The following is a 25,834-nucleotide window of genomic DNA, read 5'->3' on the forward strand; positions in this document are numbered from 1 at the left end:
TCCAGCTTCCCCACCCAGACGTCAGCACGGGAGGGAAGCAGGAGGAGGACGAGGCAGAACGGGGCGAAGGCTTCTCTTGCGATGTCATAATTGCTAAGGGAGAAGAAATCTGAACCTAAACTCCGAGGAGAATGGATTGCATCACTTCATATATACTTTCACTTATTCATTCAGCAGCTATTTTTTGGTGGGAAATGAAGTCCAGAGCCCCTTCCTTCTTCCTCAGGTGGTGCCTTCCCCGGGGGACTCCCTTTCCCCTCCCCACCTTCTCAGGGAGCCCTGGGGCCAGACTCCCCTGGGATCTTGAGCCCCAGGCTACGCCTTCTTGCAGGCAGCCTGCTAGCTGGAGTCACCAGCCAGCTGCAAACCCACTTAGATGACACCTGCTGTCCTTGGCCTGGAGTTACTTTCCTGTTCACCAAGTAGCGAATGTTTCAGCACTAAAGGTCATGCCTGGCTGAGGCTTGGGCTTAAGGAGACCCCAGTGAACACAAGCTGGTTGATGTGGGGATCTATCTCCCCAGACACGCGGCTACAAGGAGGACCACAGACGGGGTTAGGAGCCAGCTGCCTGGCTCTCCTCCTCAGGCTGTAGCCTGGCCCGTGGGGCTTCTGGCAGAGTTAGGTGAATGGAGAAGAGGAAGGGAGCCTGAAAAGTGAAGAAGGGTAAAGGTGGCAGAGAGAGGGGTGCTCCAGCAGGGAGAGGGGCCAGGCTGGTGGGAAGCAAGTGTGGACAGAAATCTTCCTTTGGTGAAACCACTGTTAGGTCAGAGCTGGTAGGGCCTTGGATCCCACTATCCAATTGAATGGTCTTCATGCTTTTTTTTGTAGCCACAGAGCCCCTTGATTAATAGAAGGCTTGCTTGCTACCCCAACAGATAGGCCAGCTCAGAGTGGTCCCACGTGGGAGGAGGCGGGTGCCCATCTGCTACCCTCACTTCTCCGTGGCTCCCTTGGACCTCCGTGCTGTCTAGAGTTCTGCACAACACAGCTGAGCTGATTCACATCAGGCTCCTTCTTTCACAGATGAGGACACGGAGTCCAGAGATGCTCAGCCACGGACCGAGTGGATGGCAGACCCAGCCCTCCAGACCTCTATCTCGTTCAAGCCTCTGTCGAGGCAGCTCCCCCACTCTGCAGTGCTCACCTCCACACTCGTGACCCACGTGGAGTGAGCTGCATTCTCTGAAGAAGACCCAGCTCCATATAGCCAGCAACCTGGGGCTCACACAGCCTCTTGCCTGCTCAAGTCCCACCCCTACTATACAGGACCCAGGGCTTGGGCATAGGCTGAGAGAGAGGGACCAGATGCCCTTGGGGGATGCCTGGGGCAGATGCCATCCCAAGGGTCAATGACATCCCACAAAGGTCCCAGACAGCCTCCGGGACCAAGAGGAGCTGGCCCTCGGAACAGAGGGCCAGAGGAGAGAGGTGGGGTAAGTTGGGGGCCCCGCCTACCGTTCCTCTCTCGAACTTGTTGGTGCGGTTCTCTGACTTGCCCAGGTACCGCTCCCCGGTGTCCCCGAGGTCCCCATAGATGGTGATGTAGACCTTGGCGTCCGTCCCCGCCCCGGGAACGTTTCCTGTGAAGATCTGCACCGAGTACAGCACAACTGGGCGGGCAGTCGGACAGACACACAGACAAAGGGAAGAAAGGGATGGCATTGTTTAGTTTGGGGGAACTGGATTTGGAGGAGGAATGCAGCTCGTGGCCCAGGCCTGCAGGAGAACGCAGTGTCCTTTTCGTCCGCTCCATTATGCATGCTGTGCTACAAGTCTGGCCAGATTCAGCAGTGGGAAGTTTGCCTCTAAGAGACCCAAGGGATGCAGACTTTTCCAGCATCCCTCAAAACATATACCCCGCCCCCACCCCGGGAAGCTGCCTGCCATGCATGTACACCGTGGCTACTAAATGCATCTGCCGTGACACACTGGCAAAAATGTGCCTTCCCACCGAAGGGCGACCAGCATCGATGCCAGATCCTTCTAAACAGCTTGTAGGGGGAAATTAAGTATTTCTAAAAGAATAGGTTCCCCTCAGTGTCTCATCTCTTATTTGCATTTACTCTTCAACCAACCTGCCCCAGTGCTCCAGGGAACCACCCCCACCAAAACCACAATCACCGTCACCTACTCTTCTGTTTCCCACAGCCTTTGGAAAGGGCTCAAAAAAACACTGGGTGTCACAATTATTACAGATTATTAAGGAAAATAAAACCAAACACTGTCTTGTTTTTGTTTTGCTTCTAAGCATTCATCAGGGAAGAATAAAGTAGTCACTCACTCAACCTCCCCCCCCCACCTTGGGTGGGGGGAAGAAGCATCTGTTTCTACGATGGCTAAGCATTCTGTATCCCCTCTCCACGGTCCTTTGTGCCAGGAGCTTTGGAGTTCCAGGCCAAGGAAGAGGGGACTTAGCTGGATTATCCCCAAGGGGAAGGATGGAAGTTGTGGCTTTGAGGTGAAGGTGAAAATGACCCAACTGGGAAGAAGTTCAGTTTCCCCAGCCTGGGAGCAGGTATGTGTTCGAGAGTGCCTATGGTGGTAGGAACTCCCCACCTGCCCACAGGGACCCAGGAAGGAGACAGCTGCCAAGCCTGTCTGAAGCCTTGAAGCAACAAGGCCTCCAGGGTGAAGACAGGGTCTTTTGACAAAGCCGGGCTCCTTGGAGAAGCCTTTCTGGCCACCCAGAGAAATGAAACCTGTGTGCTGGCTGACAGCCAGCAGCCACAGTCTCACCAAGCAGCAGAAGGCCACAAATAAAGGTTGTCCCCACCCTGGACTGAAGGCCAGGTCCCTGCTGTGAGCCTCAGGATTTTTATAAGACCCTAGAAAAGGGGACGCCCCCTCCCTGCAGTGACTGAGATGGACACTCTTACCAGCCCATGCAAGTGGGCTCAGAACCACATGTAACTAAATGCTGGAGAGTGAGGTGGTGTGAGCTGCTCTGCCTGTGGGTATGGAACACACTCACACCCACAACATGGTTCCTATTATTATCCTCATTTTCCCTTGGATCTTGTATTCTTCCCTGCTCCCCTTCTGCCTCTCTCTGCTCCTTGAGCAGCTTTATAGGTTCCTAAACATCTGCCTTGCGTCAGATGCCCATGTCTTCCAGTTCTGTCCGCTTCCCACAGCTCTCACCCTGCACGCTCCAGGTGTGGACTTCTGTGAGTTCCCCAGGCTGTATCTCCAGCCCAGGTCCCTTCTGTGCTCTGAACCCACATCCCTGTGTCCACCACAGGCCACAAGCTCACATCCAGTCCTGAGCTCCGCCCCCTTTCCCATCCTCCCATCTCCATCACCCCACCCAGCAGTCTGCTGGCCAAACCTCCTCGGCGCTCCAGGAGACCTGCTCCTAGAGGCTTGTCCCCTTTGAGAGTAGGATCCAGCACTGGGCACACTTGAACCCTGGCCTCCTGGCCCCCACCTTGCTCAGTTCGGTGCAGAATCCAGCCAGCATTTCACGTACACATTAATAACATCTTCTTTTGTCAACGTGACCCACACCTGACTGGCTGATATGACAAGAGGTAACACTAGGAATCTTGCCGGAGTTTGGACACAGCAGTCAACTGTCCCCACCCTCCTCACTTGTCTTCCCCATCCATTTCCTGGCTGTTCATTCAGACCTGCTCCACACCTGGGCTGGACCTTTTCAAAGGCGGCCCTTGTCCCAGAGTGGGGTGTGGTGTCCCCAGGTCTGTGATTTAAATGGCCTTCCTGCCCCTCACCGCTCTCTCCAGTCCTTTTGGAAATTAGCAAAACCGACTCAGCTTCTGGGTGCTGAGCAGCGTGGTCGTGCAGTCAGATCCGGCTATTTCCGGATCCTCCTCCCTCCCCATCCCACCAAGGCCACCCCGCTCTCTGTGAAAAGATGTTTCCCTAGAAACACCACCCAGCGCAGAGGGGTTCATAGCATATTGTTAACGCAGAACAGCCAAGGGTGCCATGAGGACAGCTTTCCAGTGCGTCCTCTGGGATCCAAGTAGAAAAGGAAATGATTCCCTCAGATTCAAAGTAAAACACATTCAGAGAAAGGGATGTGGGTAGGGAAAGACATGTCATCGAGGTAACACTTGTTTTTATCTCTAAGAAGGTGGCAATTCAGATGAAAAGAAATGTCACAGCTACAGCAGAGGCTTAGTTTAGGTTGAGGTCTGAGCCTGGACCAATACCACCCAGTAAGGGAAGGGAGAAGGGCATTCAGAGACCAGCCGGACAGGTAAGAAGATGTATGGAGAGAGTAACATGGAAACTTACATTAGCATATGTAAAACAGATAGCCCCTGGGAATTTGCTGTGTGACTCCGGGGAACTCAAACCATAACAAACTCTGTAACAGCCTAGAGGGGTGGGATGGGGAGGGAGGTGGGAGGGAGGTTCAGGAAGGAGGGGACATGTGGATGCCTATGGCTGGTTCCTGTTGCTATTTGGCAGAGAACAACAAAATTCTGTAAAACGATTATCCTTCAATTAATAAAATAAATAAAGAAAAGAAAATAGTGGTTCCAAAGCAAAGGAATGAGAGCAAGAAGTGTGTGCTCAGGCTGGTGCAAATTCTGCAGAAAAGAGCCTCATCAATGAGGAAAAGGTGACTGGTACACACAGAAAAGAAACCCATGGCCTTGGACACGGAAGCTGCACCCAGCCCCCTGAGAACAAACACCAGAGTTACAGTTCTGTTCAAAGCCAGGAAGCTATCTGATTCACACTCGGTAGGGACAGCTGGATCCAGCAAGAGCAGAGAGGACCAAGTCCCACGGATTAGTAGCCAGATTAACTAACCAAAGGGAGAGAAGAAGGACCAGTTGAGTCCAGCCACAGGAGAGCACGTACATGGATGTCTGATCACACTGTCAGACCAGGGGAGGATTTGAGCGCGAGACTCAGGGTGAGGGCACTGCAACTTTGAACAGCCGTGCCACTTATTAGCTGAGTGAACTCTGGCAGGTTGTGTAACCTCTGTGAGCCTCAGTTGCCCTCTCTGAGGAGTGAAGGTAATTACAGACTCTGCCTCCGAGGTGCCCCCTCACAAGGCAAGTGTCCAACGAGGGACACTTCGTTCTGCTGATGGTGATGAGGGCCATCGCCCCACACTTACTGTCCAGAGGCTCCTCCACTTCCTTGTAGACTTGCCTTAAAGACCCATCTCTCATGTATTTCTCGGTGAAGATGTCATAAGGGACCAGTTCTCGAATGGTCTTCTTGTCATCCTCTGAAGTGGCAAGCCACCGATCACAAGGGAAAGTCAAGGTCTCTGTACCCTGGGGTGAGGAGAAAGGAGGAAACTGAGCCCTTCGTGTGGAAACTGCCAACTTCAGTCATTCATCACCCTTGTCAGCACTCACGGGGACCAAGGCCGGGATGATGGAGCCCCGCTGATAATGCAAAAGCCCCAGGGGAGGCCCCCAGCTCTGCCCCAATTCCAGCAGATCCAGTCTTACTTAAAGCACTTCCAAACCATGGCAGGGGGAGGCTCTGGAAGGTGGAATTCCCCAAGTCACTTGAAAATGGATACCCGAACCCCATCCCAGAGACTAAGACTCAGCTGGCAGTGAGGGGAGAGTCTCCATTTTAAACTTCTCCCAGCTCACTCATACCACAGCCATGACTGACAGTTGCCTCCTAGGTTTAGAATTCTGTGGTTTCAGGAATGTTTTCCAAGTTGTGTGGGTGTCTGTCTCTCTCTGAATTGACCTTGAGTTGCAGGAAGGACACACTTGGTCACTCACTAGTAGCATAGCTTTGGGGGTGAGGAGCAGAGACACAGCTGCCCAGACTCTTCTTCTTGAAGGTTTTAAAAGATTGTGCCTTGGGCCTGCTTTAGCTCCTGCACTTGGCGTGAACTGGCTGAATCTTCCTTAGATGATTTTATCTCAACTTAAAAAGGCTGCAGTTTCTTATAAGAAATTGGACTTGAATCTCTTCTGAAAAGGGACAAAAGAAACAGTAGGATGGACCAGTTAGAAACTCACATCTTTATCTGGGAGGAGCCTGCGGATGTCCACGTGGGAGCAGTGCCAACCAGGATTCATGCCCGTATTATCATGGCCAATCCGAATTTTTTCAATGATTTCTCCCACATCTTCTAACTTGGGGAAGGAGAAAATACACCAAATGTTGGCTGAACGGTCCAGGAAAGTACAACCTCAGGAAAACCCTGCCTCCAGAGGGCATCTACCTTAGAAACCCTTTGAATTTCCAAGGGTCACTTTCTCCCAGTTAGACCCTCCTATTTGGTCAAACCAGCCCCTGCTTTCCCTTCCTTACACGTGCTGTGCTCACACCTCCCTTCCTCTCCCCAGCTTAACATCAGCCTAGACTCCAGAACTCAGTTCAATCAAGCTTTGGGAGGCTGTGCCCCCTTTTCATGGTGGAGCCCAGCCCCCAGTCTTCTGTTATTAACAGAGGCTTGAGAGCTGAAGATGAGTTCTGGTTCTGCCCAAGCCCTGTCTTGCTAGTCTGACCTTCTCCTTGGCCCCTCAGGGCTGCTTCCATCTCCAGCCCCTCCTCTTCTGTGTCATTCAAATTCCAGTCCCTCAAGCCTGACATTTTCCTGCCACAGGGCCTTTGCATCAGCCCTCCCTGCCCCTTCCCTTTCTTCTTCTTTACCTAAACCAGTGTTTGCCCAACGTCATCATTCAGGTCTCAACTCAAGGATCATTTACTCAGGGAAAGCCCCTGATCGCCTTGGTGGTTTAGTCACTAGGTCATATCCGACTCTTGTGACCCCACGGACTGTATTCTGTCTCCTCTATCCATGGGATTCTCCAGGCAAGAATACTGGAGTGGGTTGCCATTTCCTTTGCCAAGGGATCTTCCAGATCCAGGAATTGAACTCAGGTCTCCTGCACTTCAGGCAGATTCTTTCCCAATTGAGCTATAAGGACCTGATCACCTTAAAAAATTCAAATCTCTTCATGATAGGGTCTGACAGCATCCTATCACTCACTCTCTCTCTCACACACACACATACACCAGCACTTCTCACAGTCAGCACTTTGCATTTACTCGTGTGAAACCTTCTCTTCCATCACTGATTGTTATAAGGGCAGGCACCACGTCTGTTTTGCTCATCACAGCATCCTCAAAACCCAGAACAGAGCCCTTGACCTTGGTACTCAATACCTAATGGCAGAAAAGATGAAAGACCGCTTCCTCATCTGCAAAATGAGTGTCACAAAGTCAGCTGGGCTCTCTCACACCTCAGCCACCAAGGTGTGCAAGAAAGTCCCCTTGAATGAAAGAGCGATACGTGCAGGCATGGAGAGTCCCTGAAATTCAGGAGGTGCCGTCTCTCATCTCTCCTGCCTGGACCCTATGGGCACACAGTGCCGGAAAGGGACTCAGCCAGGAGTGACTGACTCCCAGATCCTTTCCTTGGAGCCTTTGAAAGAAGAAGCAAGGTGGTCAGACACAAGGCAAGGCATCCACACAGTTGGCACCTGCCTCCTTGGCTCTCTCCGTCAGGCTGCCCTCCCCAGGCCCCACTCCAGGGCCTCTGAGAGCCTCGTGGGCCCCTCCCAGTTCTCGTGTGTCATGTTCTTCCCTGAAATGGAGCTGTAGGTGTCAGTTCACACCCTGCCTCATCCCTATGGGGATCTGGGCAGTCACAGGTGGAAACAGACAACGAAGTTGGGGTAAAGGGAAAAGAGGGCAGGGAAACAAAGTAATACCCAGACGCCCTGGCTCATGGTTGGTCCACAGAACTCATGTCTTCAGCATTGACAGGTCAAGGTTAAGGGTGTGTAGACTTGAGCTTCCTGGCAGCCCCTCTGCAGAGCTTTCTGCCTGGCCTGCTCCATCAAGGACTCAGTGCTACAAGGAGATGGTACGTCAACCCCAGGGTAGATGAAGACTCCTGATGAGTGAATGGCATCTGAATGAGTGATTGAGCCCTTCACCAAAGGTGGAGCCTCTATAAACCTAGACAGATGTGACCTGGGAATGAACTGGAAGAGCTCTCGGCACTGCACACCCTCCACACACACATACCCATGAGAGCCGTGGCCCAGCCTATCAGCACGGCCTGAGGAATGTCCCCCTGCTCCCACTCACCCCCATCCTTCCCAGCTATAGCCCCACAAGCTGCATGATCTAGACAAGTCGCTTGACCTTCTAGGCCTTAACTGCCTCATCTATGAAATGAGGAGATTGCTCAGCCAAAGGCAGGGGGCATGGGCAGGGCAACCCTTCAAGGTCACTTCTGGGTCTAAGATCACAGATGTGTTTCGTTTTGTCAACAATTCTCTCCTTCCAAGTGACCACTATGGCACCACTTTGCTGGAGACGCCTTGAGGTAACAAACTCCCTACCAGCCAGCTCAACCACACTTCATCAGAGACGTGGTGTCCCCTGCGAGCTCCTGGACTTTCTGAATCATTACACAGAGACCAGTGAATGCACGGGGCCTCACCCTTTCACAACAGGAGAAACAGGAAGCTCCGGGCAAGATCGTGACTTACAGGATCTGCACTCAAGGACACTGAGCTGCCAGGCAGCTGGCAAAGGGGACAGTGACACCATCTGACTCTTGGAATGGTGATGAGGACTAAATGAGGTGATACATCCCAAGTGCCAAGAACAAGGCTGGCACATGGGGAGTGCCCAGTATGTATTAGCTATTGTTATTTTCCCAGCAGATCTGTGTGTCTGGGGACGAGGCGACAGAGAGAGTGGGCTTGTTCGTGAGTCAGAGGCTCTTGAGCAGAGCCAGAATCCAGGGTTATGAGCTCACTCACAGTCCAGCATTCCTCCTCTTATCCAAAGATCAGTGGGAAAAGAGAAACAGAGACAGGGACACAAAGCAAGCTCATTTGTGTCTAAGCCCTCACACTTCCCCCAATACCCAGGTAGATTTGGAAAGAAAAAAAATGCAACAAATTACTGGCAAATTATAGCTGCCTTTTAGGCAGACTTCATTGATGAAACTTCCCGGAAGCCAAGGTGTGGTCACACTCAGGCCTCCGACAGTACCGGCTGGGATGACGCACGCACCAGGACATCTCGTGGGTGAGGTGCTGATTCGTCTGGGTAGATGAATCACCCTTGAATTCTTCTTGTTAAAAAACCTCCACCAAGGTGGCAACCTTCCCACAAGCACTGACTGCTCCCGGAGAAGGTGGGGAGGGGAAAGGGAGCTCCCCGGGGCAGACACGACCCAAGGAAGCAAGATGGGGCTCTGTGCTTTGTCTCCACCAGAAACATAAGCGGCACATCTCCCAAGCTCCCTACTACCTGGAGAGCCCAAGCCCCCGCCCCTTGTCCTTCAGAGTCACCCCCTTTAAAGCCTGTTCCATGGATCCTATAGCCAAGTTACGTCACTCTCCTATCCCCTCTTGTCAAACCTCAAGCCACATGCTTTGTTTCCTTCCATCTCTGGCCCTCGGCCATGATGTTCCCCTTGCTAGGAAGGCCTTCCCTCCTCAGTCCCTCATATGCCCACTTTCAGGTCCAGCTCAAAGCCACCACTTCCAGGGAGCCCTCTCTGGTCTCTGAACACCTACAGCACACTCAGCCAGCCCCACCATTTGCCCTTATGGGCTAGCGGATGGCAGGGGCTAAGGGCACATATTCTGAGCCATTCCTCCAGGCATTGAATCCTACTTCCACTATGCCGTGGCTGTGTGATTTCATGGAAGCTACTAAACTCTCTGTGCCTTGGTTTCTCCATACTTAAGCGCAGAGTTGCTCTGAGGGCTAAGTGACCCGATGACAGGGCCTTCTTGCCCCCAAGAGCAGCTATGATGATGATCCCCAGACTCTCTCCTTAGCCTCGTGTGAGATCTGGGGTTCCCCAGTTGGACTGCAAGCCCCTTGCAGGCACAGTCTGGGTCCTCTCCTTCCCTTGTCCCTCCCACCCCGCCTGGCACAGAGTGGAGCACACAAGGAGGCACGGGATGGGTGTACAGAATACCCAGGTGTGGATGCGGCGACATACACCCACAATAAGCATCGAACAGAACTCTCAGGCCAGAGCCCAGGGGGAACTGAGGAATACATGGGATGCCCTTTTGTATCAGCCATAGCTTGACAGATAAGCAGGAGACAATAATGTGATGAGGAAGTCTGGAAGCCAGCTCTCTCCACGGCTCTACTGTTGGTAGCACTGGAGATGGCCCCAGTGGAATAGTGCCTCTAGTTTCCTTAAACACTCATTGTCACCTTTGACTCAGACACTGGTCCTGGAGAGGGAAGGTCACTGTCCTCCTGGCTCCTCAGATGCACTGAGGCTCAGAGAGATTGGATGAACCTCATGCAATGAGGTTCCAGTGAGAATGATGGTTCCAGTGAGAACCATCTCCCTCACTCACAACAGCCCATCAGATGAAAGGCACATGTCAGACTCTGGACAAAGGCTCCTCCTCCTTGCCTTCTGGTCCAGCCCGCACCCCTGTCCTGACTCCACTGGCAGCCTGCCTGACGCCGGTACCTCCATTATGAAGCGGGAGGCGGACTTCCTCTCGAAGAACAGCTTCTGCTCCCTCTTGTTGGTGCACAGGTACTTCTGCTGGGTGCACACAGCATCGCAGCCATAGATGACGATGAAGATGTTGGCGTCTGTCCCAGCAGCAAAGACATCACTGGTGTAGAGGGTGATCTCGTAAGGGACAACTGGGGAGGGGGCAGAGGGCAAAGTCAGAGGGGAGGTGAAAATAGGAAACAAATGCAGGCAGGTCAAGCTCTTCTTCAGCACCACCGCTCTGGATCTGTTCCTTCACTGGGAGCTGCTACCCAGGGGCCTGAACCTTCATGTGGTTGCCTAGCAACCCAGGGTGGAGGGAGGTATGCCGACATGCCTTGTGCCCATCGAAAACCCCTGTCACCTCAGACTAGGGTCTCCATGCCTCTCCCATCACCAAGCTAGTACAATAGACTGGGTGAAAGCACAGGCTCTATCTAGCCTGACTGTGTGACCTGTGCAAGTCACCTAGGAGCCTTGGTTTCCTCATTTGTTACAGCATCCTCAATGCAGCCCTTGGCTGCAGACATCCTATACACAGGAGCATTATGTTTCAGGGGACAACCACCAATCAGATCGGCCAGTCTACAGTGGTGAGAGTCCTTTCTCTTCTCTTCTCACCGCTTCTACTACTCACTCACTGGCTCCACACTGCCCTGCCCCTCCCCGGCAATACAGACTTTCAGATGCTGATAGAGGAAGCGATGTGTCAAAAATGCACCTAATTGTTCCACTTTCTCCTTTTCTTTAGCTGGTAAAGGAATTACATTTAGCTTCTTTTCAAGTTCTTTTTTCCCCCCAATCAAGATAAAATCTTACAACAGTGATTTCTTTGGTGTGTTAATGACTGGAGTGAGGACTGATTAAGGGGTTGATAATGACCCTTCACTGTTAGACTTTGCAGAAGGAAATGGCAACCCAGTCCAGTACTTTTGCCTGGGAAATCCCACGGACAGAGGAGACTGGCAGGCTACAGTCCATGGGGTTGCAAAGAGTCGGACACGACTGAGCAGCAACAACAACAAATGTTAGACCTTATCTTTTCTCCTTTTTGAGTCTTACAACCACCCTACACTATTATCTCTATTTTGCAGACAAGGAAACTGAACTCCAGAGAAGTCAGGCTCTTTGCCTGATGTCATCAGCTCGTTTGGAGTAGAAATACATCCCGTATTTCCTTTCCGTGGGTCTAGAGCTCTGTCCACAGCCAGCACAGGGCCCGGGGAATTCCCAAGGTGGGCCTGGCCAAGGGTCAACCCTGGATGAGGTACTGGGAGTTGGTGGGTGGATGAGGAGGTCTAGGAGGAGGCCCAGGCTTGCCCCGCAGAATTCCTACATGGTGTGTACCGCCTTGTCTGAAGCTCCGCGTGGAAAAGGTCCCTGACGATGGTGCCATCATCTTCATTCTTGGCCAACCAGCGGCCACAGGGGAACGTCATGCACTTTCCAAGGGATGGGGCGTCCACCTCTACCCAGTCTACAAACCAGCCTGGAGCCTTGCCTGGAGGGAAGGAGACACAGAACCCCTCAAGGACCTCTACATAGACAGCTTTCTGTGCACAACTTCAGGACTCCAAGCATCCTTCCCTAGTCAAAGGCTGGTGCCTATGGCTCCACCATGGACTCATCATTCCTTCTGCTTACAGCAGTGTGGACTGATTCATGTGTACCCTACCAGATCCTACTCTGGGCTGCTGTCAGTGAAATGAGGAGGGAAGGGATATGGAGAAGAGATGACAGGAGGCAGAGTCTGAGGGGAGGAAAGCAAAGAACCGTCCAGGGTGGAAGGTATTTCAAAAAGAGAACCCAGATGCCAGAGAGAGCCTGTGTTAACAAGGGCTCCATACTTTCATCCAGTGGCAGGGCGACATACTGGGCTCCCCGGCCTCAGTTTATGATTCATGAAGGGAAGGGAAACCAGTGAAGGACCTATGCTCCTCCCTGGGAAAATGAGTGCTCAAGTTTAAAGAAGGAAATGGAAGCCAGGCAGAGACCTTGTCCCTCAGTCCCAGAGGCAAGGAGAAAGGCCTCCTTCCTCAGGCTCACGAGATATGGTTTGAAGACCAAAAAAAAAAAAAAAAAAATGAGTCCTGCTTTACTGAGAGAGAAAAAACTTGGGCACAGTATTAGGGAGTTCTGGGAACAACTGGCTCCATCCATGGTTCTAAGTGGAGCCCCCAGACCAACAGCCTCAGCATCGCCTGTGAAATATAAAATCTCTTGGGTCCCATCCCAGACCTACTGAATCAAAGACTGGCTGCACACTGAAATTTCTGGGGTTTGGGGAGAAAGCTTTCAAAATCACTGGTGTCTGGGCCTTACTCTGATCAATTAGACCAGAATCTCTGTGTGCTGCCATGAAGGGACTGAGGAAGCTATGTCATTATGGAAAGCAGATGACATCCAAGCCTACCCTAGATTCTTTCCTAGTCACCCATGGGGACCTGCCCATGGTCCTCAAGTTCTCAGCCAGGAACAGAAGGGAGAGAAGCCAGACCTGTGTTGTCATGACCGATTCTGACTTTCCACAGATCTCCCAGGTCCAGGGTCTCCACTGTGAAGATTTCGATGCTGTCCCTCTCAAACTTGTCACTGTTGGTCTTGGAGGATTTCAGGAGAGTCATTCCTGCAACCAAATGACCCCAACATGACTGGCTAGGCCTGAGGCCTTCAAACCTAGTCTGATTACCCCTCTTAGTCTCTCCTCCTAATGAGCAAATTTCTGAACTTCTATCAAATTTAGACTATACAGTTACTATCCGTGGGGCATTTTTGATATTTTGAATGTGTGTGTGTGTATGTCCTTGTATGGAGCTTTGCAATAACTCTTTGACATACATATTTTTATTTCCTGCTTTGCTAAAGAAAAGGAGACACACCCACAAATTAAGGGCCTTATCCAAGATCACCCGGGAAAAAGTGGTGGGGCCCTAAGCACACCCCTCAGGTTTCTCCACGTGGGGAGGGAGCCACCCTTGCATGTTCCCTGGGGTGAGGAAACAGGGGCTCCCCTGCAGAATGGGGCATGTGGCAATTCTCTGGAGACTCTTCTCTGGATGACAGAAGCAGGATTGGATTCCAGCACCCCTCACCAGCCACCTTACATACATGCTCTGTCCTAGGGCTCTGAATGTGGTGTCGATCTGAAATTTAAGGTAGTCCCAGGGTCATCACCATCCCCTCCTGCCTCATTCTTCAAGTCTCCTTATCCCTGTAAGTCCTGCCTCATGTAGGAAGTCTTTTGATAATCATAGACTTACTGCAGATGATTTAAGTGCAGAGTCAGACAGACCTTGGTTATTGTCTGGGTGGCCTTGGGCAAATTACTTAATTCTCTGAGATCTGGTTCCCTCAAATGTCGAAAGGGGTGGCTTTGGTGCCTTTCCCATAGAGGAGTTGTGACTATTTAATAAGATGATGACTGTTGAGTGTTGAAGAATGTGCCAAACACATAGAAATCCCTTGGCAAATAAAAGCACTCTGTTAGGCCCCCTCAATTTCATTGACTATGGTTCAGTAACTATTGCAATGACATACATTTGTAAGTTTCAAGCTGATTCACTCATTATATTTGCATTATTTAACCTATTAAATGATAATAATATTAATAATAAATGCTTTATCATCATTTTGTCTCAAATATTTTACACATTCAATTTCATTAAATCCACAACTCTATGAGATATCTACTAGTTTAATCTCCACTTTACAAAAGTGCGTGTGTGTGCTCAGTCATATTAACTCTTTGTGACCCCATGGACTGTACCCCACCAGGCTCCTTTGTCCATGAAATTTTCCAGGCAAGAATTCTGTGTTGGGTTGCGGTTTCCTATTCCAGGGACTCTTCCCAACCCAGGGATCAAGCCCTTGTCTCTTATGCCTCCCGTACTGACAGGCAGATTGTTTACCAACTGCGCTATCAGAATATGCTACAAACGGGGGAAACTAAAGCAAAGAGAGGTTAAGCCCCTTTCCCAAGGTCACACAGCTAGTAAGTGGTATGAAGGGTGAAGTCGCTCAGTCATGTCCGACTCTTTAAGTGGTATAGGAGAAATTTAAACCAATTAGTCACGCTCGAGTACACAAGACTGATTTAGAACATGAGCATCTCAAAGTCGGTGATTGCAAAGTCAGGTTTCCCCCCTTCATTCTTCAGCAATGCTTAGAATAGAGCTTTAGGAGTAATGAGAAAACATGTGATGACTACGTATGTGAGGAACTGGTTCCTCTCTGAACTCAGAGTGGCTGGACAGGTGGCCTGAGTGGACAGCTGACTCCAGCGCATATGCCACCTTCTGCAATGGCCTTGACAGAGGCTCCAGAATGACTCCAAGATTCCCTGAGCCTCTCATATCAAGAGTACCATGGAACCCACTGGCTGAATCTTACTGGAGGTTGGGAAGAGCCACCATTCCCCAGGTCATTACTGAGATAGAGTTACAGCTACCTCTGTATTTAGAATAGAAGGGAAAGGCTGGCAAAAGACACAGGGCAGAGACCTCTCACTGTGTGGACTGAGGAGCTCCTTCACTATAGTTTTCAAAGGCTCCCACAGTGATGCCTCAAAGAAGGGCATAGAAAATTGTTAAACAAAACAAAATAAAACAAAATAAACACCTTTCAGGAAGGCTGGACAAAGACTTGGGCGCTATTACCTGGGGAGAGGATGCTGAGGGGAAGATGATTCTCACAGCTTCCAAACACTTGTAGGGTGTAGAGGCAGCAACGAGGGCTGAGAGAGGACTTAGAAGGATTTAAAAAGAACTTTAAAAGAACATTTAAAAGAACAAGGAATTGCCTTTCTCTCTTGAGGTCAGTCACATGTAATCTTTCAAGAGTCAGAGGCACGCAAATGTACAAAATAGGGACAGGAAAACCTCTCCAATAAATGGTGCCAGGAAAATGGATGTCTACAGGTAAAATAATTCATTTGGACCCTTCTCTCACATCATACACAAAAATCAGCTCAAAATGAATTACAAATTTAAGTGTAAGACCTGAAACTATAAAATGCCTAGAAAAAAAAAATGTAAGGAAAACACTCGATACACTGGTCTTGGTAATGAGTTCATGAATATGACACCCAAAACACAGGCAACAAAAACCAAAATTAACACATGGATTACGTTAAACTAAAAGCACAGCAAAAGAAACTGAATTCTGTAGAATGGGAAACATATTTCCAAATAATTTACCTATAAGGGGTTAATCATCAACATATATAAAGAAATATACATCTCAATGATAAAGAAAATCTAATAACCCAATTAAAAACGGCTAAAGACTTAACAGACTTTTCTCCAGAGAAGACATAAAAATGGCCAATAATATATGAAAAAAGTATTCATTGTCACTAATTATGAGGGAAATGTAAACCAAAACTACAGTGAGATACCATCTCATACCTGTCAGGAGGTTACTATCAAAAAAACAAAAGACAACAAGTGTTGGTGAGGATGTAGAGAAATTGGAATCCTTACACACAGTGGGTGGAAGTCCAAAATGATGTAGTTGCTCTGGAAAATGGTATGAACGTTCCTCAAAAAGTTGAAAATATAACTACCGTAAGAACCTGCCATCTCACTTCTGGGTATATATCCAAAAGAATGAAATCAGGTCCTTGAAAAGATAGTAGCATGCCTATGTTTGCTGCAGCACTATTCACAATAGCTAAGACATGGGATAAAAATCCTAACTGTCCATTGACAGATGAATGGATAAAGAAGAGATGGTAAATATATACAAGTAATGGAATATTACTCAGCCTTGTAAATGGAGATTCTTCGATATGCAACAATGTGGATGGTTCTTGAGGATATTATGCTAAGTGAGATAAGCCAGGCACAGAAAGACTAATACAGCGTGACTCCACTGAAATGAGATATCAAGGTCAAATTCATAAAATCAAAGACTGGATTGGTGGTTACCAGGAGCAAGGCGTAGGAGGAAATAGGGAGTTATTTGGACAGGGAGGCCTGGCGTGCTGCGATTCATGGGGTCGCAAAGAGTCAGACATGACTGAGCGACTGAACTGAACTGAACTGAATCATCAGGCATAAAGTTTCACTTTAGTAAGATGAACCACCTCTAGAGACCTGTTGTACACCGTGAACCAACAGTCAACAATAATGTTTGCACGTTTAAAATTTGGTAGGAAAGCAGATTGCATGTTAAGTGTTCTTCCCACAATACAATAAAACAGTAACGAAAATTTCTTAAATGACTTCTTAAAAAAGAAAGTGAGAGACATGACCAGGATATCTCTGGAAAGTTCCACTGTCTCTTCCAGTCTCCCTCGAGAGGAACACGGGTGAATGTGGCCTTGCATTGCTCTCTTACCAGTGTCATCTTGAGTGCCAAAGAGTGTGATGAAGACATTGGCATCGGTGCCAGCATTCTTCTTGTCCCCAGTCTTTATGGTCACTGAAAATGTGGTAGATTTATCTGCCAGAAGAAGAGTGTGGAGAAGTGAGTGGTAGATTGCACGTCCCGTGAAGGGAGGAGGGAGATAGCATATTGAGCACGTTTCTCTGCTTAGGTTGACTGTTTCTAGGAGTCACTTTCCTTGCCATATGTGTTGTTCTGTAGTTGCCTTTAGTCTGGAAACTTCCAGAAGGCAGAGATGAGACTCCCCACCCCTACTTCCAGCTCACACAGGAAACCCTCAATCAGTAAAGTTGTAGGATGCTTAAGGAAGACTTGGAGTGACTGTGGGGTTCAAAGAGTCATCAGCCAGGAACCCTGGTCTGACTCCTCCAGGTTGGGAAGTTTTAAGGATGCGAGTTTCAAGGAAGGGAGCACAAGCATCCTAGCAGTCTTGAAAGTTCATAATTCCCCTTGACAAAAATATTCGTATTGGGAGTCTATAATGAGCCGGGAGGGGAGGACGCAAGACTAAGTCAAAGGAAAGGAAAGTCGCTCAGTCGTGTCTGACTCTTTGCGATCCCATGGACTGTAGCCTACCAGGCTCCTCTGTCCATGGGATTTTCCAGGCAAGAGTACTGGAGTAGATTGCCATTTCCTTCTCCAGGGGATCTTCCCAACTCAGGGATCGAACCCAGGTCCCCCACATTGTAGACAGACGCTTTACCGTCTGAGCCACCGGGGAAGTCTAAGTCAAAACCAGCTGTAACTATTCTGTTCTATTCCATTCCATTCCTGATAATAACTCCATGCTAAGCCATGCACTTTATAGCCAGCTATATGCTAGACATGTGAGAACACGCCCCTGTCACCTTCCCATTCTTGCCATGGAAGAGTGAGAGGGCAGCTCAGATAGATTCCCAGAGAAGGAAGTGCCTGGAGTCCACAGTGGAGAGGAAGATGGAGACCTATCTGGGGAAAGACAGAGGGGAGGGGTGCTGGAGGGAAGAAATCAGCTCTAGTTTAGGAAACCTTTCTGCTCCAGGGCCAGGTTGTCGAGGGGGGTGCTGTCACCACCTCCCCCGCCCTCCTCCGCGCTTGGTGGCAGCACATAGGATTCGTCCACTGGCAACAGCTCCCTGGACAGCTGGCCATCGTCCTCCTCCACGGCCAGCCAGCGTTGGCACGGGAAGTAGTACCTGTGCGGGAAGGGAATAGGGGAAGTTTGGGAATGTCTCTTTGAGAAGGTCTCATGAAAAAGCAGTCATGGCTGAGACACAAGAGGCCCTCATGGGGCCCAAATGCTCCCCTGTCTGCCCCCACACCCCAGCACTGCCCTCCCATCCTACCTAGGATTCACCCCACTAGTTGCTTGCCTGGTGGTGGTTTAGCCGCCAAGTCATGTCCGACTCTTGTGACCCCATGGACTGTAGCCTGCCTGGCTCCTCTGTCTATGGGTTTTCCCAGGCAAGAATGCCGGAGTGGGTTGCCATTTCCTACTAGAGGGGATCTTCCCAACCCAGGGATCAAACTCAGCTCTCCTGCTTTGCAGACAGATTCTTTACCAACTGAACTACAAAGGAATCCAGTTTGCCTGGAAGTCAATGCTTGCCTGGAGTAGATGACAAACGTGGGATGTGGTTTCCATACACCACATGGAAAAAGGCTGTGTTAACAGTGCTTGGAATCAGGGTCACATAGGAGGAATCTGTAGAAAAAGGGGTTTCTGGGGATTGTTCTGGCCTTTTCTAGAATCAATCTATTAGCCAGAGCTACTTTGGCAGAGAATACTGTACACAGGAAGTGCTTCGTACCTAAAGGATTGTAATGGAATGACCCACTTAAGCTTCTGAAAGATTCAAAGAATATGACCTTTAAGGAGCTGGCACAGCAGACAGAGGACACCATCCAGGGAAGGGAGGTCCGAGTTAAACTCCTCAGTGGAGAGGCTGAACCCAGTGCAAGGGAGGAGCTGGGATGGAAGGGAAGGCAGGACGAGGGCTGGGAGAAGCAGCAGAGAGTGGGGACTAAGGACTCGCCTCTAGAGCCAGACTGGGTTTGAATCCTGGCTCTGCCACCTACAGTCCCATGAGACTGAACAAGTTTCTTTACAACTCTTTCTGTGAGAGTTGCCAGATTTAGCCTGCAGAATCACAGGACTCCCAGTTAAATTGGAATTTTAGATGAGCAAGGAATAATATTTGGGACACACTTACACTAAAATATTATTCTTTTGCTTATCTGACTTTCAAATTTAAGTGGCCATTCTACATTTTATCTGGCAACCCTCTATAGAATGAGGATAATGTTGCCTATTTCAAAGGCAGTGGTGAGAATTACATGAGTTAAACATTTTTAAGTGCTTAAATTGCCTGGCTGTTGGTACATTCTTGGTTAAAAATTCACTAATACTTTGATAGTAATGATGATGACAATGGTGATGGTGATACTTCCTTTCTTTGTCTTCAGCCCAAGCCTGGGATTTCTTGAGGCTGTAGGATGGACAGTTCACCATTGGGCCCCTGGGCTCACAGAACAACTCAGAGGGTTTGGGGACAGACCATCTCTAAGTTGGGGCTGCTGCACCCCATCCCTACCACTGTCCAGGTGCATAAGATGCATTCAGAGACGAATCAAAGTCTGGAGAGGCTGGGAACAGTGTAGACTGGGGGTCTCATCCCTTTCTGAGCCCCACACCCTCCCACAGGCCTAACTGCCTCCCATCAGCGTGTGAGAGGAGCAGGGCCAGTGGCGTGGAGGTGCAACTGTGCTTCGAAAGTGAAAGTGAAAGTCACTCAGTCATGTCCAGCTCTTTGCAACCCCATGGACTAAACAGTCGATGGAATTCTCCAGGCCAGAATACTGGAGTGGGTAGCCATTCTTTTCTCCAGGGGATCTTCCCAACCCAGGGATCAAACCCAGATCTCCCCCCTTTGCAGGCAGATTCTTCACCAGCTGAGCCACCAGGGAAGCCCAAGAATACTGGAATGGGTAGCCTATCCCTTCTCCAGCGGATCTTCCCCACTCAGGAATCGAACGGGGGGTCTCCTGCATTGCAGGCGGATTCTTTACCAACTGAGCTATCAGGGAAGCCCTCCCATAGCTATGCATCAAGGGATATGGATTTAAAGGGTGGGAGAAGCTCAGCCTTGAGAGAGACAAACTAGATTGCTTTGAAATTAGTGTTTAAGTGAAAAATGCATATTGTTCCACTTTCAGCCTTTTAAATGTATGAATGGAAAAGTTAAATTTTTCTTCAACCAAATAATTTATGAATAATAGGCTTTAGTTCTAAATTATGGCCAATTAAAGGAGAGAGACAGAAATAAAGAACAGAGTGGGGTTGGGGCCGCGGAGGAGTAATGAGAGTGTGGGAGGCTGGAGGAGGACAGAGACAGAAGGAGACAGAGGCATAAGGAGCTGGAGAGACTTATACTAGGAGACAGAACAGTCAGCAAGACAGAAAGGGGCGGGCGCAAGCCCTCCCACACCCGCGAAGAGCGCATGCGTAAGGCATCAGCGCCTGTCTTCTGGGCGCATCACCCCTGCTGTCTTTGAGGAGAAGTTAGAGGTGCTCAGCACGCCCACTGCAGCAGCATCGCGGCCCGAGCCTCCGGATCCCGCTCCCTGGGGGGAGAACCGGAGCCAGAGGTCGGACGGGCCTGAGTGCCGGCCATTTAGCCTCCACCCCCAATGATGTCAACAAGCACCCACAGGAGGTCTAGCGGAGGCCTGGACCTCTGGGCCAGTGTCCTCCCCTTCCTCTCACAGGAGGAATAAATCCTGCTCCAGGGGGCCTGGGGAGGGCACTAGGTGGCTGTTTTTCAGGAGTGAAGGAGAAGAGAGGCGTGCAGGTGTTGTGGTTGGGTGCCCACCACTCCAGCCAGGGCAATGGAAGGAATAGGCAGAGCTGGGGTCAACAGGAGGTTTAAACTGAGTGTGGAAGCAAAGCTCGAGGCCCCTAAAAGGTTGAGTTTCACTTGAAAGTAAAACTGGAATGAGCGGATTGCACACTGAAACCTGTAAAATGTATTTAATGCATGGCCTTTCCCATTTTGTGCGTAAAGGCTGAAGCTCATCAGATATGCCCACTGGTGTTACCGGAAGAGTGGAGTGACAGCAGAGTGGGTCTGGGGCTCAGGGACTCTGGGTTTGCGCCTCTGGTCTTCCCCTAACATGCTGCATGGCCCCTGCACCCCAAGTTTCATCACATTAAGGCTGGGTGAAATCATCTGTCAGGTCTTTTCTGTCTCAACATTCTGTGAACCTCACACCGCCCCCCGCCCCAAATCCTGGAGGAGTGAGGGGTTTTGGAGAATATCTTCCTGTTAGGTGAAACTTACGGAGGAAAAGAATTCACTTTTTGACCAACCCTCGCTGGAAAGCCCACCCAACATATTTGCCACTTGTAATGGCATTCAAGAATAACATCTGTCTTTCACAATTCAGGGTCTTATGAGATCAATCAGAACAGGAATCTATGTCTTAGGGCTCAAACCAGAGGTGGAAAAAGGCTATCTGATCGAGTGTGGACAGAGCTCAGAACACTAAATACATTCCTAACTTCTGTGGCATTTGCTTTCTTCCTCTCTGAAGTTGAGGTGATTTGATTTTATTGCAGATCTATATAAAAAAAATAGCTAAAGTATTAGAGGAGGAAGGACGATGTGGCAAACCTCATTTAGTCAACAAGGAAGGGGGCGAGGAAGCAGCAGAGAGAAGGACTTAACAAAGACGCCCTGATTCAAGACAACACACTCCCAAATGTCCGCCCATTTCTGTTATGTATTCAGAAACGAAAACATCAGAGATTCATAGCTTTAGAGGTGAGGAGGACTTTGAATTTTTAAGTGTTTGCTAATGTACTTGGAATCTCTGGGCTGTAAGGGGTCTTTAGGACCCAGTGCACAATTGGTCACATCTCCTCCCACTGTAAGGAAGAGCATGGAAACACACTGAGGAAAAGCCTCCACCAGCCTGGATGTCTGAGAGATCGCAGTGATTCTCAACATATATGCCCCTGATCCCTTCCCCCCATGACATGTGTTATGAGCAAGAACTAAGCTCCCATTGTGTGAGGCCACTGACATTTTAGGGCCACTTGTTATCTAGCAGAACTTAGCCTATTCTGACTGATACAACTTGGGATACCACATGGACGTGATTGTCAAAATAAGTGGTCGCTGAAGTGATGAGAAAGGAAGAGGTTGCCCAGGAGCATGTATTTAAAGTGTCTCTGCCAGAAGTCAGGCAAACTGAACACCCCACGAGCTCAGAGTCTCCTCACCCCTTGCCGTCCACAGCCACTGGCATACATGGGCACCACAGGAATCAAGCGAGTCAAAAGGCATGGGCCTCTTCAGGTGACACGTTCTTAATTCCTCCTTCAGAATTCCTGCCACAACTCCTAGGTTTCTTAATCAGCCACTATTCTTTTCTTGAAGATGCATTTTCTCTTTTCCATCAGCCCCCTTAGAATGTGGTGCCTGACGTCACCCCAAGGCTCAGGAAGTGTCTGAGCAGAGCCCGGGAGAGGAGAGGTCTGACTCTCCTCATTCCAAGTGTGATGGGACTGTCAACGTGAACATCAACCTGACACTTTTTAAATGTTTTTTTCCAGAGAGGCCAGTGGTGGAGACTCCCAGGCTACAGTCCCCAGACAAACTGTCTCAACTTCACAGTTTGCTCCCTGCCCAAGGGACTAGCGGCCTCCTTATATGAGAGGATGTGAGTCTGTGGGTAGAGCCCCGGTCAACCCATGGGAGACCTCAGACCCCAGGACAACGCACTCAGAGCCATTCACAGCTGCAAACCACCATTAAAAAGACTTTCCACATCATTTGATCACGGACCCTGACAGCTTGAGACTCCTCTAAAAGATCTCAAGCACTCTCTATTTGGAAAATAATTATTCTTTTTTTTCTGCAATTGAGTTGCAGATCAATAAATCTTTGGCCTCCACTTCCCCCAGTCCCCTCCTCCTGGGGTTTTGAGCTCAGACTCAGCTGCCCTCCAGAGCAATGGTCTCAGAGGCCAGAAGGGCTCCAAGGGGTCCTGCTGACACTCCGCTGAATCTGTCCAGCTCTGCACATCAGACCCCTGGGGCCACTGTGGCTCTGTCTGGGTGACCTCACGGCGGCGGCAGGGGCTCTGGGCATCACACCCTCTCTTGAGCCTGTCTGCTCAGAAAGCATCTCCCGAGGGGGCCTGACAGCAGCTGACATCTCCCTGCTCCTTCCCCCCAGCTCCCATGCTCAGCTTCAGCAGGGTGCCCATGGAATGCCACCAGCCAGGAGCCTGGATGTGTTCTCAGTGTGGCTTTTGAGCCCCTTCACCCTGTCTTGCCGCCCTCTCCAGTGTTCTTCTCCTGTTTCCTATCCTCCATGATCCTCACGCTGAAGAAAAACACAGTGACCCACTGCATCCCGTATGTGCCCCCTGGCTCTCCACCTCTGTGCCACCTGAATCACATTTTCCAACCACTTTTAATGCCCTCTGTTTCAAGCACTCAAACATCCAAGAGCTGCTTGTTCATAAAGGCACATTTTTTTTTTAATTTTTAAAATACTTTAACAGCCATGGGTGTACATAAGTTCCCAATCCTGAACCCCCTCCCACCTCCCACCCCATATCATCTCTCTGGATCATCCCCATGCACTAGCCCCAAGCATCCTGCATCCTGTATCGAACATAGACTGGCGATTCGTTTCTTACATGATAGTATACATGTTTCAATGCCATTCTCCCAAATCATCCCACCCTCTTCCTCTCCCACAGAGTCCAAAAGTCCTTTCTATACATCTGTGTCTCTTTTGCTGTCTCACATACAAGGTTATCATTACCATCTTTCTAAATTCCATATTCCATATATATGTGTTAGTATACTGTATTGGTGTTTTTCTTTCTGGCTTACTTCACTCTGTATAATAGGCTCCAGTTTCATCCACCTCATTAGAACTGATTCAAATATATTCTTTTTAATGGCTGAGAAATACTTCATTGTGTATATGTACCACAGCTTTCTTATCCATTCATCTGCTGATGGACATCTAGGTTGTTTCCATGCCCTGGCTATTATAAACAGTGCTGCGATGAACATTGGGGTACACATGTCTCTTTCAATATTGGTTTCCTCCAGTGGGATTGCTGGGTCATAAGGCAGTTCTATTTGCAATTTTTTAAGGAATCTCCACACTGTTCTCCATAGTGGCTGTACTAGTTTGCATTCTCACCAACAGTGTAAGAGGGATCCCTTTTCTCCACACCCTCTCCAGCATTTATTGCTTGTAGACTTTTGGATCACTGCCATTCTGACTGGTGTGAAATGGTACCTCACAGTGGTCTTGATTTGCATTTCTCTGATAATTTTCCAACTGCTTTTAATGTCCTCTGTTTCAAGCACTCAAACATCCAAGAGCTGCTTGTTCATAAAGGCACATCTTGATGCCACCTTGGATAAAAGAGCAGCCTGATCACCTACCATCACACCCTCCTCCCCCGTCCCCTCAATGTTCTAGGTTACCACGCGGAGACCAGCACCTGCTCGCCCTGCAGTCCCTGTGCTGTCCCTGCCTCCCTGGCTGTCAGCTCCTCAACCACCCTGCACATTCTCCTGCCCCATTTCCTAGCTGTCTGGCCACTTTTAGATGTTGACTCACTGGAACCTTCCTGCTCAGAGAAAGAACGGATACTGCCTTTTACTGGATGTTGGGCCCCCTGACACACAGTACCTCACTTAGTCCTTGCAATGATTTTGTGAAAGAGTTTCTTTATGCCCATTGTATGAATGGAAGAACTGAGACTCAAGAGGTGACTGCCCAGGCCACACAGGCAAAGAGTGGAAGAGAAAGGAATTAAACCTGAACTACCTCCCATCATAGGTTTCTGCTCTTCAGAGGTGGTGTCTGAGCCAGTTGCTTAGCTGGCAGCACTTAGCATGGCTCGTGTTTGTTGAATGAATGAATGAACACATCAAGCGTAATTTTATCTATTAGTTGACTTAATAAGTATCGATAGTGTGCCTATTACATGCCGGGCACTCTTCTAGGGACTGGGTGGTGAGGGGCAGACACAGCAGCGAACAAAACAGATGAAGTTATTTCTCCATTCAGGGGACCTCATATTCTATATCAGAGAGGAAGAATGACTAAATGGAGCAGTGTATTGTAAGTCAGTGATGTGGGGAAAGTAAACAGAGGAGGAGGAATGAAAGGTCCAGGGCTGGGAGTGGGGCCTTGCTGAGCCGGTGGGACCTAAGCAGAGACCCACCTAGACAAAGGATGAGCGAGCCATCGGGGCAGGGAGGGGACAGCACACGCAAAGGCCCTGAGGGGGGACCACGTCTGCTGGCTTCAAGGAACAGCAAGGAGTGAGCCAAAGGGGTGGGACCGGCCACTGGATGTGCTCTCGCTCATACTGTGACAGACCCAGGAGCCTCTGCGCGGCGTGAGCAGAGAAGGCACATGGCCTGGGGGTCTGGACAGCTGCAGACACAGGCAGGGCCTGGGTGAGGCGGAGGGGCCAGCCAGGAGGCTTTGACCAGAAGGTGCTGAAGATGGGGAGGGGCGTCTGACAGCTTTTTTGACAGAAGGGGCAATGGATGGAGAGGTGGGGAGCGGCAGAGAGGAGATACGGGCACCCAGTCTGCAAGGAGACCAGTGACCGTGTCCAGAACAGCTCAGCGTGCCTTCACTCTTCTGGCCGCAGAGGTCTTATTCCTGAGCTAACAAAGGTCATGGAAGGTCGTGGCACTCTTGAGAAGACAGTTCCTCTCCCAGAGAGAGAAGACTCACTGCTCTCATTCTGCTTCCAACGAATGGCCACGGTTTTACATCTCTCTCCCAGGGGCAGGCTTTGCTCAGAGCCGCTCTCTGCTTGCCCATGGCTGGAGCCAGCTGAGCACAGAGCCCTTACTGCTGCTTCAATACCAACAAAGCAAAGTAAAGAAACCATGCAACACGAACAAGGAAGGAGTGGAGGAAGGAAAAAGTAAGGGCGGGGACAAGG

General features: G+C 49.7%; 1 protein-coding gene across 1 annotated transcript in view; it reads right to left on the minus strand.

Annotated features, from left to right (window-relative positions):
* Positions 1 to 25,834, minus strand: part of LOXHD1 (lipoxygenase homology domains 1) — a 198,479-nt gene that overhangs the window by 59,941 nt on the left and 112,704 nt on the right. Inside the window, exons 22-29 of the mRNA XM_018039819.1 lie at positions 17,861 to 18,027; positions 16,805 to 16,909; positions 12,963 to 13,091; positions 11,802 to 11,966; positions 10,436 to 10,617; positions 5,979 to 6,095; positions 5,105 to 5,267; positions 1,459 to 1,613 (exon numbers count right to left, since the gene is read on the minus strand). Coding sequence (XP_017895308.1) covers positions 1,459 to 1,613; positions 5,105 to 5,267; positions 5,979 to 6,095; positions 10,436 to 10,617; positions 11,802 to 11,966; positions 12,963 to 13,091; positions 16,805 to 16,909; positions 17,861 to 18,027 — 1,183 coding nt within the window. The remainder of the gene's footprint in view (positions 1 to 1,458; positions 1,614 to 5,104; positions 5,268 to 5,978; positions 6,096 to 10,435; positions 10,618 to 11,801; positions 11,967 to 12,962; positions 13,092 to 16,804; positions 16,910 to 17,860; positions 18,028 to 25,834) is intronic.

This window comes from Capra hircus, chromosome 24 (assembly GCF_001704415.2).
Source record: "Capra hircus breed San Clemente chromosome 24, ASM170441v1, whole genome shotgun sequence".
In the NCBI taxonomy this organism is placed as follows: domain Eukaryota; kingdom Metazoa; phylum Chordata; class Mammalia; order Artiodactyla; family Bovidae; genus Capra; species Capra hircus.